The sequence below is a fragment of the Crocuta crocuta genome, unplaced genomic scaffold, assembly GCF_008692635.1.
Source record: "Crocuta crocuta isolate KB4526 unplaced genomic scaffold, BGI_CrCroc_1.0 scaffold260, whole genome shotgun sequence".
In the NCBI taxonomy this organism is placed as follows: Eukaryota; Metazoa; Chordata; class Mammalia; order Carnivora; family Hyaenidae; genus Crocuta; species Crocuta crocuta.
Genome location: NW_027527525.1, coordinates 5,115,072 through 5,134,453, shown reverse-complemented (window position 1 = coordinate 5,134,453; position 19,382 = coordinate 5,115,072). Strand labels below are relative to the sequence as shown.

Genomic DNA, 19,382 nt, shown 5'->3' with positions numbered 1-19,382 from the left:
AGCACATCCATGGACCAGATGCCCGGCACTCTTCACATCCACTGGTAAACCATGAGCTTTAGGACACCTGCAAAGCAGGGGCTGTGAACTTATCTAGAATTTCCCAGTCCAATCATCTAGAATAAACTTTGTTTTCTTTGGATTTAAGTTTTTGCATTGTTTCTGATTTTGAGTTACAAATAAGGATAGGTACCTTCCTGGTTTTGATTAGGGCCTGCCTCTGTATGTCAGTCGAGCCTCATCTGCCCTTCTTCCCCTTCCAGCCAAAGCCCCCCCCCTTCCCTTTTCTTTCCATCTGTAAACATTTCAGATGCCTTGAGGGAATGGCCTTACAGAATCCTATGACTATATACAGTTTTACAACATCAGTGAACTGTGTTACATATGCACTAACAAGTACTGACTGCTTCCACTAAGAAGAGGCTCTCAGATTGTGACTTCTAGCTGTGAGATCAACAAGGACAGGAACTTGGTTTTGTTCACTTCTGTATCCCTGCTGCCTGCAACCTCACCTAATACATAGTAGATGCTCAAGAAATACTTGTCGAAAGGATGAATTACTCATTTCAGAAATTGTCCCTGACCCCCTCCCCCACTTCCCATCAGCACCCTCCAAGCCTAGGTTAATGCTCCCCCACTTCTTCTATATCCCTAGAACACGTCACACAAATCACATCATTGCCCTTAGCACATTGTTTTATAATTACTTGTGCATGTGGAATAGACATCTCCTCTAGAGTATAAACCCCTTGAGGTGGAAACTGCCTGGTATAACTCTTCATACAAGACTGAATAAATTTCATGAGGGAAAGCAGCCCTCTCCACATTCAAAATATATCCACAATGCAACCCCTCTGCAACACCTCCACTTCCTACCCTCTGGCCCAGCCTACCACCACTTAGTGCCCGGGCTTCTAAAACTCACTCATGATGGGTCTCTGGGCTCCCGGGGTGCCCTCTGCATTCTCTTCTCCCACAGGAGCCTCAATCAGCTTCTGCCACTCCCTTGCTCAAAGCTCCACTGAATTTTATTCTAATAAATTTATTCTAATAAATTTCTGTGATGGAAAGTTCTTACCATGACCTTCAAGGCCCCAGATGATCTGAACCCTGGCTACTTCTATGGTCATTTCTCCCACTTTCCTGCTCGTCAACAGTGTTTCAGCCTCACGGAGTTCCCAGCACTGGAAAAGCCAAGGCAGCACACATGCTTGCTGAACCCTTAGCTGGAAACATGCTTCCCCAGAGGAGTGGTGCTCAATCCTATCAGACCAAATGTCCTCTTTTAAAACATATTTGCTCCCAAGATGGAAACCATAGGTTATAAATTATAGTTCCAAAAGACACATGAAACAATGCTCAGCATCCCTCCTCATCAGGGAAATACAAATCAAAACCACATTTAGATACGACCTCACACCAGCCAGAGTGGCTAAAACGAGAAATCAGAGAACTCTAGATGCGGGTGAGGATGTGGAAAAACGGGCCCCCTCCTACACTGTNAAAACAGTTGAAAATATAATAATTAAAATAAAAACTAAATAAAAAAATGAATGGAGGGATACTGAAGTATATGTACTTTGAGAGAAATAAATATCAAGTCAAATGAAAAAATAAATAAATAAATAAATAAAACATATTTGCTCCCAAAATGAAAACCATAGGTTATAAATTATAGTTCCAATAAAATAAATGTAATGCCTAATTATCATATGAATGATCAATAAAAGGAAGTGAATTTATACCATAATGTGCCTTTTACTATATAAATGCTCAGGCCCAACTACTTTAGGAGATGTAATGAAATAGTCTGGTGCTTGCAGTTACAGTCATGTGAGTGAAGAGCTACAAAAGCAGACACCCCTGTGTTGTGTTTGTAACTCAAACACCACCATAGCCTAGCATCAGTTTGTGATTATCCATAATGGTGGATGACTGTTGGGAAAGTTCCAAATAAGGAAAGTACATCAAAATTCATATGTAACCAAATAACAGATTGAACGGGTTGAACTATGTAAAACTAAAATATATTTGCGTGACAAAAAAAATCACCAAGTTCAAAAGGTGAATGACAAAGTGGCAGAAAATAGTTTCAAGATTTATCACAGATAAAAGGCTAATATCCCCAAATATGTAAAGAACTTGTTTTAAAACAATGAGAGGAGGGGCACCTGGCTGGCTCAGTCAGTAGAGCAAGAGACTCTTGATCTTGGGGTCATAAGTTCAAGTCCCACATTGGGTACAGAGAATACTTAAAAATAAAATCTTTTTTAAAAATGAGAGGAGGGGGTGACTGGGTGGCTCAGTCAGTTAAGTGTCTGACTCTTTGTTTCAGCTCAGGTCATGATCTCACAGTTTGTGAGTCCGAGCCCTACATCGGACTCTTTGCTGACAGCTCAGAACCTGGAACCTGCTTCAGATTCTGTCTCTCTCTCCTCTCTCTCTCTCTCTCTCTCTGTGTCCCTCCTCCACTATTGCTCTGTTTTTTTTAATTTTTTTTTTATTCTTGAGAGAGAGAGAGAGAGAAAGAGCCAGAGTGGGGGAGGGGCAGAGAGAGCAAGAGGAAGACACAGAGACGGAAACAGTTTCCAGGCTCTGAGCTGTCAGCAAAGATTCTGACACGGGGCTCGAACTCACAAACTGTGAGATCACGACCTGAGCTAAAGTCAGATGCTTAACTGACTCAGCCGCCCAGACATCCCTAAAAAAAATTTTTTTTAAAGGAAAGAAACAGTACCCCAGCTGTAGGTAGCTGCCTAGGTTGCTGTGCACCTAGGCAAGTGTTATGCGGCCAGGAGAACAGCAGCCACAATGACTGGTTGGCATTCTGGGCCTGGTTCATGCCAGCTCTGTTGTTAACTCTACCAGGATGCCAGCATAATTGTTAAAAAAGAGAAGAGAAGAGAAGAGAAGAAAAGAAACAGTAAGCATATACACCTTAAATTTCCACAATGTTATATGTCAAATATATTTAAATTAAAAAACAAAATCAAACAAACAAACAAAAAAACCCAAGTATAATCTTGTCTCAATTAGTACAGCAGCTACATTCCAGGAAAAGCCAGAGTATATTAAATCCCTGTAGATATTCTTCATGTTTATATGTAAAGCAGAATTAGGTTCTAGTTCAGCTATTACAAACAAGATTTTCACTTAAAGGAATGTATTGGAAATGTTCAAAAGGATGCAGGACCATTTTATACATTGTAGGATGTCTGCCTAACATCCCTGATCCTCTTTCCTAAATTCCTGTTGTGCCCTTAGTTATTGTGATAATCCAAAACAATCATGTTATGAGTTGAATTGTGTTCCCCAAATAGAGATATTAAAATCCTAACACCTGGTCCCAGTGAATGTGACATTATTTGAAAATACTGTTTGCAGATGTAATCAAGCTTAAATGAGGTCATACTTGATTAGGATGAGCTAGTCCATTGGATTAACGATGACTTGATATAAAAGGAGAAAATGCAGACATGGACACAGGGGGAGAAGCCCATGCGAAGACAAGGGCATAGATTGGAGTGACGCATCTATAAGCCAAGGATTGCCGACGGGTACCAGGAGCTAGGAGAGAAGCATTGGAACAGACTCTCCCTCAGAGCCTCCAGACTGATTTCAGACTTCTGGCCCCTGGAACCATGAGAGAATGAATTTCACTATTTTAAGCCACCTAGTTTGCAATACTTTGTTACAGCATCTCTGGGAAACCAATATGAATGTCTTACACGGCACAATTAAGACACTGTTGAAACCCTGTCTTCGTGCCTCCTTCCTGCATAACACCCAAGTCTCTGCTCACATAAAACTTGCCAGCACTGCCTTCCCTGAACACCTTAATCCAGGCACCACCCTCCCATCCTGCTCATTCCTTTACTCTGCTTACATTTTTCTTCACTTTTCATTAACTGACATGATACAATTTATTTATTTTCTTAGCCATTGTCTGTCTTCCCAACTAGAATGCAAGTTCCAGGCAAGGGCCATTCTGTCTTGTTCACTCCCACTCCCCAGCACCCAGAACAGCCCTTTCCCACACGGGAGCTCCACTGACATTTATTGAACTAGCAAATGAGAATCTCCTTTGCAGAGAAAGGCCAAATGCAATCTTAGTATAATGAGGAATAGAACAGAATAGCTTACCTGACAAAGCAAAGAGACATAGCAGGAGCACCTGAGAGCTAGAAGACTTAGCAGAAAAGTCATTCAATGTTATAGTGAAAGTTGGATGTACAACCTCTTTTAATCACAGGATGTTATTGCTGATGCCGCAGATGTAATGTGCAAACATGCATATGCTTGACTGGCAAGGCATTGGAGCCAAAAAAGCTACATCTGTCACATTTGTTTGAAGCCAGTCCAAGTAGGCTGAACATGCATTTAGAGAGCTCTGAAAGCATTTTAGATCCGGTACGTGCTGTCAAAGGCAGTAGGAAAAAATATGTTGGCAAGGGACAGTACGTACTAAGCAGCCAAACTTGTGCGTGCATTAGGTTACATGCAGGTTTCACAGCCTCAGCACTGTTGACACACTTTGGGTCCAACAGTTATTTGTTGGTGGGGGCGTCCCTGTGCATGCGAGGATGATTAGCAGCATCCTTGGCACCACGTGACAGTAGCACCCACCTTCTCAGTTATGACAACCAAAAACATCTGCAGACATATCCAATTGTCCTCTGGGGGCAGTCACCCTTGGTTGAGATGTGATGTTTATCCACTCTCCCTCCTTCTTTTGCAACTCCCCTATGTCCCCAACACACACACACACACACACACACACACACACACACACACACACACGGTGAGACTACCCTCCCAACCCCCTAGAGGCTGGTTTATTCCTATGTGTACTCCCACCAAATGTGCCTCTGGGATTTCCTGATGTCATCTGTGGTTGACCATGACATTAGAAGCCTCTAACAAAACACATCTCTCAACGTCATGCGTGTGTCTAGTTCCGTTCTACATTGAGTCTAGCTCAGGCTAGACTACTGAATGATGAGAGGTCATGTGGACAGAGGCATGGGTAGATGAGAAGCCATCCTGGATGTTTCAGCCCCAGGTGAGCTTCAGCTGCACATGACCATGAGTGACCATGGCTATACCATGGTGAGTGGAACTGGTCAGCTGAGTCCAGTCAGCTCACAGAATTGTGAAACTTAGGAAATCATTTTTGCTCAAAGCCAATAAATTTTGAGGTAAATTTTACCCAGCAACAGACAACAAACATCAAATGTCTAAGTTGACGTCAAATGTCTAGACATTGAGTCTAGACTTGACCGTGAGACTTGCGTTAGCCAATGGGACATAGGCTGGCATGGTGATGCAAGCAGCAGCGTGTGAAACACACATTCAGGCTTGTCCTACTGGAGCATTCCTTTCTAAGAGCCCAGGGTCATGTAAAGAAGCTCAGGCTAGGGGCGCCTGGGTGGCTCAGTTGGTTCAGCGTCGACTTCGGCTCAGGTTATGATCTCACAGTTTGTGGGTTCAGGCCCACATCAGGCTCTGTGTTAACAGCTTAGATCCTGGAGCCAGTCTTTGGATTCTGTATCTCCCTCTCTTTTTGACCCTCCCCTGTTCACACTGTTTCTCTCTCTCTCTCTCTCTGTCTCTCTCTCCTTCTCTCAAAAATAACTAAAACATTAACAAAAAAAAATTTTTTTTTTTAAAAAGAAGCTCAGGCTAGACTACTGAATGACGAGAGGTCATGTGGACAGAGCCATGGGTAGATGAGAAGCCATCTTGGATGTTTCAGCCCCAGGTGAGCTTCAGCTGCACGTGACCATGAGTGACCATGGCTATACCACAGTGAGTGGAACTGGTCATCTGAGTCCAGTCAGCTCACAGAATTGTGAAACTTAGGAAATCATTTTTGCTCAAAGCCAATAAATTTTGAGGTAATTTTTACCCAGCAACAGACAACAAACATCAAATGTCTAAGTTGTTGAAATGAGTAAGGAGCGGTGCAGTATTGGAGCAGGCCCATCTTATCTCATAAGAGCCAATTGTTTAATTTTCAGGATTTTTCTGAGATAATTATTAAATACAGCCATTATTAAAAATCAAATTTTATAAACTTAGATTGAAATAAATTATATTTTAAAGGTAATAAATACTCAAAACATATCATTTTTTTAGAAAACAGATCATTTCTTAATTACTATACCAAATTCTACTATTATCAATGCTCTTGAAGTTTTCTGTGTCCATTGTATCTGTATGGTGACCATACTATGTAATAGTGTACTTTTGCTCACCTCTTTCCAATGATATCATACTCATAGCTTGAAATTGGCCTTGAATAGTAGGAGTGTTTACACCACAGAAATTACCAAGTGCTACAAACCGGGGTGGGTTTTTTTTGTTTTTGGTTTTGTTTTTTTTGTCCAGAGAGCCAGTTGTTAAATTTATCAGCACATCACTGGTACTCTCCTTAGAGGGGCTTAAATAATAGCAATAATACAATGTTTAGGGCATGTATGCATGTGTTTGTGTGTGTGTGTGTGTGTGTGTGTGTGTGTGTGTGTGTGATGTGTTAAGGGGGAATAAATAGGATTATCATGCAAATAATGAATTCCCTTCATAGCTTAGCAGAATATGCTATGAGAATACAGATGAAGACAGCACCAGAGACTTTCTGGGGGTACAAGTTTTTATTGGATTATTGTTTCTTGTGTATCTGTAGTGCTAAGTGATGGCCATGGAGCCCTGCAAGCAATTGCTGTGTGCTGTACTGCCAGTGAGAAAAGCATAATGAGGTTGCCTATTTCTTGTTTGTGGGGAAAAATCAGCAAAGTCTGTGGCACTCTGAATGGTTGAATAAAGAAAAATATGAGAAATAATAATAATAAATAAAAACAGCATTCACTGAGGACTTCTGTGTGCCAATGTTGTTCTAAACTCTTCACAGTTCTTTGGGGTTGCTCCTATTATTATCCCAATTTTACAGGTGGAGAAATCAAGGCACAGAGAAGTTAAATACTGTGCCCAAGTTTAGAGTACTAGTGAACGATGGAGCCAATGGACTCAAGCATTTATGGAGCGAACAGAGTGGACTATGTGAAATTAGGACTCCGTGTTCACAGTACAATTAGAGTCAAATTTATTTGTCCTATGGGAGATATTCTCAGCATTCTCTGACTCCACAGCCCTGTACTCAGGGAGGCCTTTGGAATAAGCCAGCATGGGCAGAGCAACACACTTCTAGGGTCTACAGGTGAAGGAGGCAATCCCATTGTGCGAACCCTCTCTCATCTTTCTCCTTCCTCATGTAGAAAGTTGCTTGCACAGGGACATCTGGCTGGCTCAGTGGGTATAACATGTGATTCTTGATCTTGAGGTTCTGAGTTTGAGCTCCATATTGGGTGTAGAGATTACTCAAAAATAAAGTCTTTGGGGAAAAAATTTTTTTAAAGAAAGAAAGAAAGAAAGTTGCTTGCAATATTTTTCAAAGCCATCAGTATAATGAAACCCAACCCACTTGGGTAAAGGGGAGAAGGGAGNGTCCTCCTCCATGCCCATCCCCCCCTCCCCTCCACATCCATCAGTCCTCAGTTTTTGTCAGCATTCAAGAGTCTCTCATGGTTTGCCTCTCTCCCTTTCCCCCACCATTTCCACCCTTCTTCTCCCCCTTGTTCCTCTGTCAAGTTCCTCCTAATCCTCCTATACGTGCAAACATATGATATTTGTCCTTCTCTGCCTGGCTTGCAATATTTTTCAAAGCCATCAGTATAATGAAACCCAAACCACTTGGGTAAAGGGGAGAAGGGAGGGAGGGATGAGCAGAGCACGGTTTTTAGGGCAATGAAAGTATTCTGTACGGTATTATAATGTCCACAGCCACAGAATATGCAACACCAAGAGTGAACCATAATGTAAACCGTGGGCTCTGGGAAGTTATGCTGTAGTTTCATCAGCTGTAATGGAGGAATCAGTCTGGTGGGGACGTTGATATTGGGTAGGCTGTGTATGTGTGGCGGCAGGAGGCATGTGGGAAAATCCCTATACCTTTCTCTTAGTTTTTCTGTACTTAAAACTTCTTAAAAAATTCTTTTATTTTTTTAAATGTTTATTTATTTTTGAGAGAGAGACATACACACAGAGTGTGAGTCAGGGAGGGCCAGAGAGAGAGACACAGAATCTGAAGCAGGCTCCGGGCTCCCAGCTGCCAGCACAGAACCCAATGCGGGGTTCGAACTCACATGACCACGAGATCATGACCTGAGCTGAAGTCAGACGCTTAACCAACTGAGCCACTCAGGTGCTCCTAAAAAATTTCTTAAAAAAAAAATAGTTGGGGAAGATGGTTTTTACTGTTGAGTAAGGCCACATAAAAATCAGAAGAGAACAAAACACTTGGTCTATTAGGTGCAGATTTCTTGCCGGTCATCTTCACTCGGCTCTGTGGCCTCTTTCCTCCAGTGCCCACTCTGGGCAGTGTGTGGAAAGAGGCCACGCTGCCCTTGAATACTTTAATGGACAATAAATGCTTTGCTCAGTCTGCCTTCCTCCCTTACAACAATTAGAGGCATTTTACTCACAGTTTATGGCATCCGGTCACACTTGATTGATAGCCTGTCCTCTGAGCCCATAAATGTTACCAGGAGCCTGTGAACTGAAGCTAGTTAACCAGTCCTGTGGGAGATAGTCCCAGCATTCCCTGACTCCACAGTCCTCTGCCCAGGGAGGCCTTTGGAATAGGCCCCCACCGACAGAGCATAATTTTAAAGGTTTAAGCTTCCAATAGAACCTTCCCAAGCTGCCTTACACTAGTTCCTACAATAGTACGCTTAGGTATTAATTTCTCCAGAAGAAAGTTTGCAATAGTACACTGAGGTATTAACTTCTCTAGCATCGAGTTTGCAAGTAATTTTTTTAAACCCAACTGCCACCAACAGAGAGATTATAAAACCATGCCAAGCCACCGCCGTATGATGGGATATGGTGCAGTTGTGGCTAAGACAGAGGTAGCTATAGGCTGTCCTTCTTGGGACAGCTGTGGCCGTGATGGGGGCCGAGATTTCCACACCCTCCTCCTCTCCTCGCCACAGGGAAGGGCTGTAAAGACTGAAAACTTGCAGCCACTGCCCATTCTGTCGTGTTATGGTCTCCTCCTTCCTGTGGCTTGCAGGAGGCCTTTTTAAAAAACCACAGTCTATGTCAGCATAAAAAATTTCTTAGCAGGAATGATCTCGCTGCAGGAATGATCTCGCTGCCTGTCAAAATCAACATCACCACCTCCCCCCCACCCCCCATCCCCGCTTTGATACTGTACAATTCCAGCTATGGTTGTCAAATCCTTTTGATTACACACGAAACACTGCCCTTGGTTGCTTTCATGTATGTTTTATGAGGACTCCTAGGCATGAATATTTATTTAAGCTACTTGGAGCATGTCTCTTTGATTTTCTTCTTCTGTTCTGAGTCATGTTAAAAGGGTGGGGCAGGTGCACCATGTCATAGTTCACCTGTTATGGCTTTTGCTGTACCCCCTTCCCCCTTCCCTACCACACCAAACAGCTGAGTCATCTACGAAATGGAAAATATTGCCCCGGTTTGCATCTGTTAGCAGCATGACACGCATTTCTGTGTTATCCATGAAACACAACTCTTTCCTTTGCAGTGTCAGCTTTCCCACACAGTATGTCAATATACCCTTGTCATTTAACTGTCACCTGCTTGGATTTCTTTTATGGTGGCTGCCTTGGTCAACCCTTCATCACTTTTGTCTCAAGTGGAATAACAGCTCCCGCCCTCTTTCTGCCTCAAGCTTCAAACTCTTTTTTTTTTTTTTAATGTTTATTTATTTTTGAGGGAGAGAGAGAGAGAGAGCAGGGGCAGAGAGAGAGGAAGACACAGAATCTGAAGCGGGCTCCAGGCTCTGAGCTGTCAGCACAGAGCCCGCTGCGGGTTTTGAATACATGAACTACAAGATCATGACCTGAGCCAAAGTCAGATGCTTAACAAACTAAGCCATCCAGGTGCCTTCAAGCTTTGAACTCTTTTTAATGATTTTTCTACTGCAGTCAGAGGGATGCGTCTAGAAACCACCAGTTTTCCTAGAACCCTTTAAATTTTTTTGGGGGGGGGGGCGCCTGGGGGGCTCAGTTGGTTAAGCATCCAACTTTGGCTCAGGTCATGATCTTGTAGTTCATGTATTCAAAACCCGCAGCGGGCTCTGTGCTGACAGCTCAGAGCCTGGAGCCCGCTTCAGATTCTGTGTCTCCCTCTCTGTCTGCCCCTCCCCCACTCATGCTCTGTCTCTCTCTGTCTCAAAAATAAATAAACTATAAAAAAGAAATTTAGAACCCTTTAGAATAAGATCCAAACTCCTTAGAATGGCATATGGGACCTTTATATTCTCAGTTTTACAGTGTCTCAGCCTTCTGCCTTTTACCCCCACAATAATAATAATAATAATATTACTTGTTATTGTTATTATTATTGAAGGCCTTCCTAGGTGCTAAGCATGCTACATGCATAATAACTCCTGTACATCCTGTGCTTTCATTACACTCAGCATTTCTAATTTCTAGAAGGTTCCATGTTGTTTCACAGATGCCCCTGCCTTTCTGCAGATGCTGTTTCCTTCCCTAACTTCTCTGTCTTATAACCCCTATTTATCCTTCCAGACTCAGCTCAAGTATCATCACCTCCTGAAGCCTTCTCTGACTCATTTTTCTTCCAATTACCTTTACTTTAGAAATAGAAGGCAATGTCCTTGCTCAAATATCCAGAGTAAAGGAAGGACAGGAGTCCAGATAAGCTTCTAGGACAATTAGAACAAGGGACATAAATTTAGAACAAGGGACATAAATGCTGCCAGAATGTTCTTTTACTATTTCTTTTTTTTTCTGCCTTTTTTAAAATTAAATTTAATTTTTTTTTAGTTTTAGCTACCCTCTCTCATATTAGCTCTCACCACGATGTTGGAGGTACTGTCTTTGGCAGCTCCCAGTCTACCAGAAAGGGAGGAAACTTGCTGTCTTTGGTCTCAACTTTAAAAATCCCCCAAAAGGACTCGGATTGGCTCAGCTGAGTCAGGCCCCACCCTTGAGCCAATCATTTGACCAGTGAGGGGTGGTCTAGAAGCATTTCTCAGAAGCCTATGTGATGGTACATTGGAGGAGCTTGGAGGTGGTGGGGGACAGGGTGGGGACAGTGCTGAAGAGACATGGATATCCATGTCTACCATCTTACCGTACCCTTCCCCAGCCCCACCTCCTCAGTGCTTTATTTGTTTTTTAAGCGCTGTCAACATCTTTGTTTACCAACACTCCTTTTAATGTGCAAATAAACCCTTTTTCCAAGGAGATAAAACAGAATCTTGTTATAATAGTTCCCAGGGTTTTTCAACCCAGGCTAGCAATACACTATTTTCTGGTCCATGGGATAGGTCTTTTGGAAGAATTCAGAACCACACCAATGTGGCGCAGGAAAGGCAGAGTAAGATAATGGAGCCAGATAGGTCTACATCTGAATCTTGACTTAATAACTGCATGGCCTTAGACCAGTAAATAAGCACGCCAAGCCTGAGTTTCCTCCTCTGCAAAACGGAAACAAAATTACTCTATTAGCCAGGATGGGCTACCTTATGCTAACAGTAACAGCCTGGCTGATCCCAGGTGAGTGAGCAGTAAATGCTTATTGTGGCAAGCCACAGAGGTTTGGTGGGTTGCTTTTTCACAGCATTATTGCAGCTACAGGTAACTGATTTGGTAGAATTGCACTTCTGGCCCCTTATGTTTGGATGGAACCACAGTTCTGGTAGTGAGTTGAGAGTAAAAGTTATAGTTATATGAGACCCTCTAGAACTCTAGAACTCTCTTTTCGACAGCAACCCAAAACTTTTGTCATGGTGGTTTCTCCATCAGCCTGGCTCCCCTAGAAACTAATATGAGCTAAACAGCTAAATACACCAATGAGTTCTTTTAAGCCACCGAGTTTTGGAGTGGCTAGTTACTGTGGCATAACTTAGTCTAACCTAACTGAACAAGGTGAGAAAGGGCACTTGAAGAAATTTGCTAAAGGTTATCTATTGCTTTCTACTTGGCGCTCTTTGAGTAATTGCAATAAATACCTGAATTGCATTTTCAGTTGTATTTTGGTTATCATCCTGGTTTGATTTGCTTGCTCACTCCTTGACTAGCTTTGGGTTGGGCGTGTTCGAGAACTGGTTGCCAAGAAACCGGGAAAGAGAAGAGCTGCCCCTCAACTTCTAAATATCTTGGGATTTTTCCCAAACAGAAAAGGCTTGCAGATGTTGAGCATTCCAAACGTCCACTAAATTCCCTCTAGCAAAGTAGATAAAGTGGGGGTGCCTGGGTGGCTCAGTCAGTTGAGCGTCCAACTCTTGATTTCAGCTCAGGTAGCCCCACATCAGTGCTCTGTGCTGACCATACTCAGAGTCTCCTTGGAATTCTCCCTCTCTCTCTCTCTGCCCCTGCCCTGCTCACGCTCTCTCTGTCTCTCTCCAAATAAATAAATAAACTTAAAAAAAAAAAAAAGGTAGACACAGTGGCATTTCTGTTTCTAGATTATATATTATCACAGCAAAAAAGAAGTCATCCTTCAACAGTGGAAGCAGGATATGCAAGAAGGCAAAAAGAAAAGACTTTGCAAAGCAAAATCCAAAGTTCCCCTGGACATACATAACTTTCCATTCCTCTGAGAATGTACCTGAAATACATACAAAGAAGAAAACAGGAGGAAATCTTTGTGATGTTGGGTTAGGTAAAGATTTCTTAGATATGACACCAAAAACACCAAAACACTGTGGGGTTGATCTTCAACATTAACATTATCTACTCATTGAAAGACATTGTTATGAAAATGAAAAAACAAGCCACAAACTGGGAGAAAATACAGGCAAAGTGTATGTATGATAAAAGGATTGTATCCACAATACGTAAAGAACTCTCAAAACTCAATAAGAAAACAAACAGACCAATTAAACAATAGATAAAATACTTGAACATATACTTCAACAAAAATATATCCAGAAGGCAAATAATCACAAGAAAAGATGCTGGTCATATCATTTATCATTCCAGAAAAGGAAAGTAAAATCACCAGGAAGTACCACACTACTCCTAGTACGGCTGCAATCACAAAGTTTCGTCATAGATGTGGAACACCTGGACCTGTCCCACACTGTTGATGGGGATGTAAAATGGCACAACTATTCTGAAAACACTTCACGCTTTCTTAAAAAGTTAAGCCTACACCTGCCATATGGTCCAGTCATTCTACTTTTAAGAATTTACCCAACAGAACTGAGAACATATGTTTACACAAAGACTTGTACGGGAATGTTCACAACAGCTGTCTTTGTAATAGCCCCAAGCTGGAAACAATCCAAATGTTCACCAAAGGTGACTAGATACATTAACTGTGTTATATCAATACCCTAGAATACCACTCCATGATAAAAACACATCAACTGTCGATATCCCCAATAACATAGCTGATTCGCAAAATAATTATGCTGATTGAAAGAAGACAGGCCAAAAGAAAGAAAAAAGAGTACATAGTTCAGGACCTATTTATATCAATTTCTAGAAAATATTAACTAAGAGACAGAAAGCAGATTAGTAGTTGCGTGTAGGCAAGGTGGGTGGGGATATAAAGGACTGAATTACAAACGGGCAAGGGGAAACTTTTGGGCCCGATGGCTCTGTTCATTATCTTGATTACGATGATGGTTTCATAGGAGTATACTTATGTCAAATCATAAAATTATACAACTTAAATATGTGCAGTTTATTAAATGTCAATTACCCCTCAATTAAGCTGAAAAATAGATGTATAGGATGCATCAGTTATTGACTGAGTGATGATTCAGGAAGGAACTAGCAAATGGCCTACAACTTGGGTTATACACATTGGGAAATTTACAGTAAGTACAAAGTTGGCAGCCATGGGTGCGTGTTTCTTCAGTTGCCAGCCTGACCTTCAGACTTGGCTCAACTAAATCCAAAGACATATGCAAAGTGGGAGTCGAGAAGATCTGTAATAGGAAAACCTCTTTGTCACGTACCTGAAATTGAGTAGGATGGTCACATGGGCTGTGACAGCCCCCATAAGCTGAACTACAGGCTTCATAGTTCAGGAAATCATTCAGCACATTTGTCTCTGCTACGGATAAAAATGTTGCTTGGTTACCTGCGTGGGATAGAAATGTGAGAAATAACCTGTGTTTCAAGTTAAGCACCCATCAGCTTAACACCCTAAGTTTCCTGAATAATAATGCAAACATTCATACACATAATGTATTATCATCTCAAATCCGATAAATAAAAATGAGGAATGTAATACTCTCTTCTGCAAAAGGTTATTAAAAGTTGTACGGTCTAAGGACGCCTGGGTGGCTCAATTGGTTAAGTGTCCCACTTCGGCTCAGGTCATGATCTCCCGATTTGTGAGTTACAGCCCCAAGTCAGGCTCTGTGCTGACAACTCAGAGCCTGGAGCCTGCTTCGGATTCTGTGTCTGTCTCTGTCTGCCCCTCCCCAGCTCGTGCTCTCTCTCTCTTTCTCTCTCTCTCTCTCTCTTAAAAATAAATAAACATTAAAAAAATTTTTTTAAGCTGTATGGTCTCCCAGAGCCACCCTTGGTAACAACACAAAAGGTTTTAAATTCTACATTGGAAATTTTTTGTGAGAGATTTGCTTTTCTGGTAAAGTTCGAGCTTTTCAAATGTGATGGTCATATAATTTGTAAAAATTCATTCTTCTGTTGTAGAAAAATATGGGGACCGAGAATGAAAAGACTAACAATCTAATTCTGGCTCTCCTAAGAACTCAATTTCCTTGTCTGCAAAACAGAGATAAAAGAAGTACCTACCTGTACTAGGTTTAACAGCGGGCCCCCAAACTCTATATCCATGACCTAATCCCCAGAACATGTGAATGTTACCTTATTTGGGAAAACAGTCTTTGAAGGGATAATTAAGGATCTTGGAAAGAAGAAATCATCCTGGATTATCTGGATGGGCCTTAAATCCAATGACAGGTGTTCTTATAAGAGAAAAGCAAGAGAGATATGAGACTGAGGTGGAAAAGATAAGGCAATGTGAAAATGGACGTAGAGAACGGAAGGACGAAGTGGAATGATGTGGTCCCAAGCCAAGGAAGCCAGCAGCTACCAGAAGCTGGAAAAGGCAGGGAACGGAATCTTCTCTAGATCTGCTGGATTGAGCGACTCTGCCAACACCTTGATTTCTGACTCTGTCCTCCAGAACCATGAAATAGTAACTTTTTTTTAAAACCAAATTTGTGGTAATTTATTACTGCAGCCTCAGAAAACCAATATATTATCTCACAGAGCACAAAAAAAATGGGAATAATAGTACTACCAATATTGTAGTTTTGCTATGAGGATTAAATGACCACTTAGAAGAATGCTTGACGCCTCGCAGGCACGATAGAATTGTTAAGTGAGATTTTACAAAAAAGAACTCTGGTGTCAATGCAACTGATTGTTGATGACATTGCTTTTCTGGTCGGTGACTGGTGGTCAGGACTCCATAATACTGGTGCCTCTTGTTAGATTACAGAATTGAAAAACTAATCATGGCGTTGGTGAAAAGGACAAGAAGAACGTACACTATAGAGGTTCTTTTAAAAGGAACACTTCTGTGGCGCCTGGGTGGCTCAGTCGGCTAAGCAACTGACGTCAGTTCAGGTCATGATCTCCTGGTTCATGGGTTCGAACCCTGTGTCTGGTTCCGTGCTGACAGCTCGGAGCCTGGAGCCTGCATCGGATTCTGTGCCTCCCTCTCTCCCTGCTCATGCTCTGTCTCTCTCTCTCTCAGAAATAAACAAACATTAAAATTTTTTAAAAAATAAATAAAAGAACACTCTATAAAAGGAACACTTCAATTCTCAATGCATACGGGTCCTTCTCTTTAGTTGTCTCTACAACCCCTTAATCCCTAAACGCAATGTTGAAAGGAATGCAGAGAAGCACAGGAGAAAATCATTTTTATTGCTTCCACCGGGAGCCTAAAGCCCCAGGACGCCCTCGAGTGCAGAATTCCCAAGCCAATTGCTGATGCCGCTGTTCCACTAGCAGAAAACTACAATTCCCAGAAGGCGTTGGGTCCCGCGACTGATAGGGTGAACCTCTAAAAGGGGCGGAATCTAAGAGAAGGTCGTTGGCCGGTTCCATCGTCCAGAGCGGCAGGGGTCGCCTGGGCGGAGTTGGGAGGAAACGCGCCTCCATATTGGCTGTGACTAGAAAGGGTGGCGTCCCGCACGCGGTTGGTCGGGTGGCGGGGATCCCGGGCGCCCGGGCCGGAGCTCAAATTTCCCGGGCCGGGAGCGCGGGGCCTGCCGGGAAGGCGCCGGGTCGGTTGTGCACCGGGCTGGCGGCGGCGGCCGCGGGGGGCTTCGCCATGCAGAGCACAGACCTGGGCAACAAGGAGAGCGGCAAGTTGTGGCACCGCAAGCCCTCCCCGGCCGCTCGCGACGGGTAAAGGCGACGGGCTGCCCAGGGGCCTGGAGGCCGCGAGGGGCGGGGCCGCGTCCTCGGGGAGGCGTTGGAGGCGCTGTTGGGGAGGGTCCCGGGAAGGGGTGGAGGGCGCCGGGTGGAGAGGCGGGTTCTGCCTCTGTCTGACCCTGCCCCAGATCCCTGGCCTGGGTGACCTGTTGAAAGGCTGGTAGCCTGACTCTCACTGTGCCCCGGACCCGAAGTCGTCAGAGACCCAGGTCCTGGGGGCGGGGGTCTGGACAGGCTTAGCGTGGATCAGGGCGCGCCTGGTTGGTGATGTGCCCCAGACTTTGTGCCAGGACCCTGCCTGCCTTAATTACCGCAGGAGCCCTGTAGCATTCCCTGCGCGCAGTAGCTGCTCATTAAATACTTGTTAACTATTACAGCTGGAAAAGAACTCAGGAAGAATGATGGAGGGGAAGGGGAACAGTGCGCTTTGACCCCTTTCAAGTGCCGCAACTTACCCATCTTATATCGTTGTATGTATTCAGACAGGCATGCATTCGTCAGCTGTTTGTTAAGCACCTATTCTGCGCCAAACTTCGAAGCTCTGGGGGCCGGCAGGGGAACAAAACAAACATCCGGTGTCCTGGAGTTTACACGTTAGTGTGTCTGGCAGGGACGACAGGGGATTACATACTACCAGTGCAAGGCGACCTTCTAGTATGGCCAGCCCTGCTGCTGCTGCTGCTGGGTGTTTGTACGTTTGTTTGTTTGTTTGTTTTATAGACTTTCATTTAAGACAATTTTAGGTTCACAGCTAAATTGAGAGGAAGGGACAGAGATTTCCTATATACCCCCTGCACTCAGACATGCATTGTCTCCCCATTATCATCCATATTCCCCATCAGAGAGGTGTTGCGGTTGATGACCCTAGATGGACACGTCATTATCACCCAAAGGCCACGGTTTATGCTAGGATTCACTCCTGGGTGTTGTATGTTCTGCGGGTTTGGGTAGATGTACAATGACATGGCCTCTACCCTTAGAGAATCACAGAAAGTAATTGCACTGCCCTAAAAATCCTCTGTGCGCTGCCTGTTTTTGCCTCCCCAGCCTTTCTTTGCACATTGGTTCCAAATACTTGGACCGTTTGAGTCCTAACCACGCCTGCCTAGCTCAGCCACACCGGTGTGACTTTAATGGAAACCTTTGTTACAAGCGGTGCCATCTTGGTTTCAATGTTCGCACACAGATTGATCGTACTGCTTTTAAGGTCCCGGGATTTCATAGCCTTTGCTGTATCACTTGGATTCACGTTTCTTGTTGTAGTAACTTTGCTGTCGACGCTTTGATTGCCCTTCAACAGATTAACAGACTTTAAGTGCCAACCATGTTTGCTGGAAGCGCGGGGCTGGCCGTTGCACTGGCCCCTCTTTTGGTTTCCGATTGCTGGAAGCCTCCTAGTGATGCTGCCTTCCCATCAACTCCATTGAAAGCAATTTTTGTTTACAGTAGGGATTATTCAGTAGGGATTTTCATTTCCAAACTTGGAGTTTACATAAAGACTCCCCCTACTTCTTATATTCTCTAAATGTTCTGGGAATTATTGCCAGCCCATAGTAATTCTGTTTCTTTCTGTTAAATATCTGGATATACACACAAGATTCAAAAAAGAAAAGAAACTAGTTTTATGGAAATGTTATTTGTTGCTTCCACGAAAATGTAGCTTTCTTTTTGTTCATTAAAGCTCATTGTTATCGTGTGGAGTGAGATGGACTTTAGTTGAAGTAAATGTCCATTTACTAGCTCTGGGGCCTTGGGCAAGTTCATCACTAACACTTTAAGTGAAGCTAATGCCTACCAGACAGAGTTGTGTTCGGGCGTTATGAAGACTTTAAAATAGGGTCCCAAGCATCTTGGTGTTTGGTAAATATTTGATTTTTCAATTGTGTTTAAGGACTGAGAAACTGTCAGGCAATTTATGAGCAATGGAAAGGCAGTTCTAAAGTAAATACTTGTCTGAGTGAGTTATATGAAAAATCAAAAGGGCAGAATGTTCCTGTTAATTGTGATTATATCTAGATGGTAGGGTTATAATCAGATTTATTTATTTGTGTTTTTCTTTACCTTCCTTATTTTTAACAACAAGCATGTAATTTTGTGGTCCCAACCCATAATAAATGTGACAGAAAAAAGAGTGGAGAGAAAAGTCATTGGCTCTGACTTTAATTGCCAGGGAATATTTTGATGTTATTACTCATTTCAATATATCTATTCTCCCTCTCTCCCCTTTGGGAGAGATGTCAAAGGAAAACCTAATCTGAACAGTAGTTAAAGTGGTAAAAACAGATTTTATTCAGGAACCATTGCAGTAGAGGAGAGGATACCTCAGTATGGAAATGGGCCCAGCTCTGAATACAGCCTGCGCAAGTGAGAATGTGCAGCCAAGGGGCAGGGTAGGAGTCAGTGGATGGAAAATTACTAAGATGAAACATCTAGGATAATGGGGGCTCTGGGTAACCCAGCCTCTAAGGAGATTCTTGATGAAGATAGGCCAGGGTGACCAGATTGATCAGGGATGATCAGGTTTTGAGGTCAGGGGTTATTTTATTTTATTTTGAGAGAGAGCGTAAGCAGGGGAGGGGCAGAGAGAGAGAGAGAAGGAATCCCAAGCAGGCTCCGTAGTGTCAGCACAGAGCCCAGTGAAGGGCTCGAACCCACGAACCACAAGATTGTGACCTGAGATGAAATCCAGTCGGACACCCAACGGTCTGAACCACCAGGAGCCCCGACGGGTCAGGGGTTCTAATTAAACTGAGCAGGGTTCTTGCTAAAATTAGATTTTACAAGGAAGTACACAGATGGAGGAGTGCCCCTGAGAAGGTTCCGGGGGGGCAGACTAAAGTTTGGGCAAGCAAAGAATCATTGTCAGAGACTAGATGAAAATAA

General features: G+C 43.2%; 1 protein-coding gene across 3 annotated transcripts in view; it reads left to right on the top strand.

The window, feature by feature from the left end:
- The first annotated feature begins 16,221 nt into the window (after positions 1 to 16,221).
- The window catches only part of TBC1D31 (TBC1 domain family member 31), a 73,967-nt gene continuing 70,806 nt past the window's right edge, over positions 16,222 to 19,382 (top strand). For 2 of the 3 annotated variants that reach the window (XM_077764472.1, XM_077764454.1), the window contains exon 1: positions 16,222 to 16,472. In XM_077764472.1, coding sequence (XP_077620598.1) covers positions 16,396 to 16,472 — 77 coding nt within the window. In that variant the 5' untranslated portion in view covers positions 16,222 to 16,395. Of the gene's footprint in view, positions 16,473 to 17,103; positions 17,191 to 19,382 lie in introns of those variants that run through there. The other variant, XM_077764461.1, reaches the window with a different exon arrangement.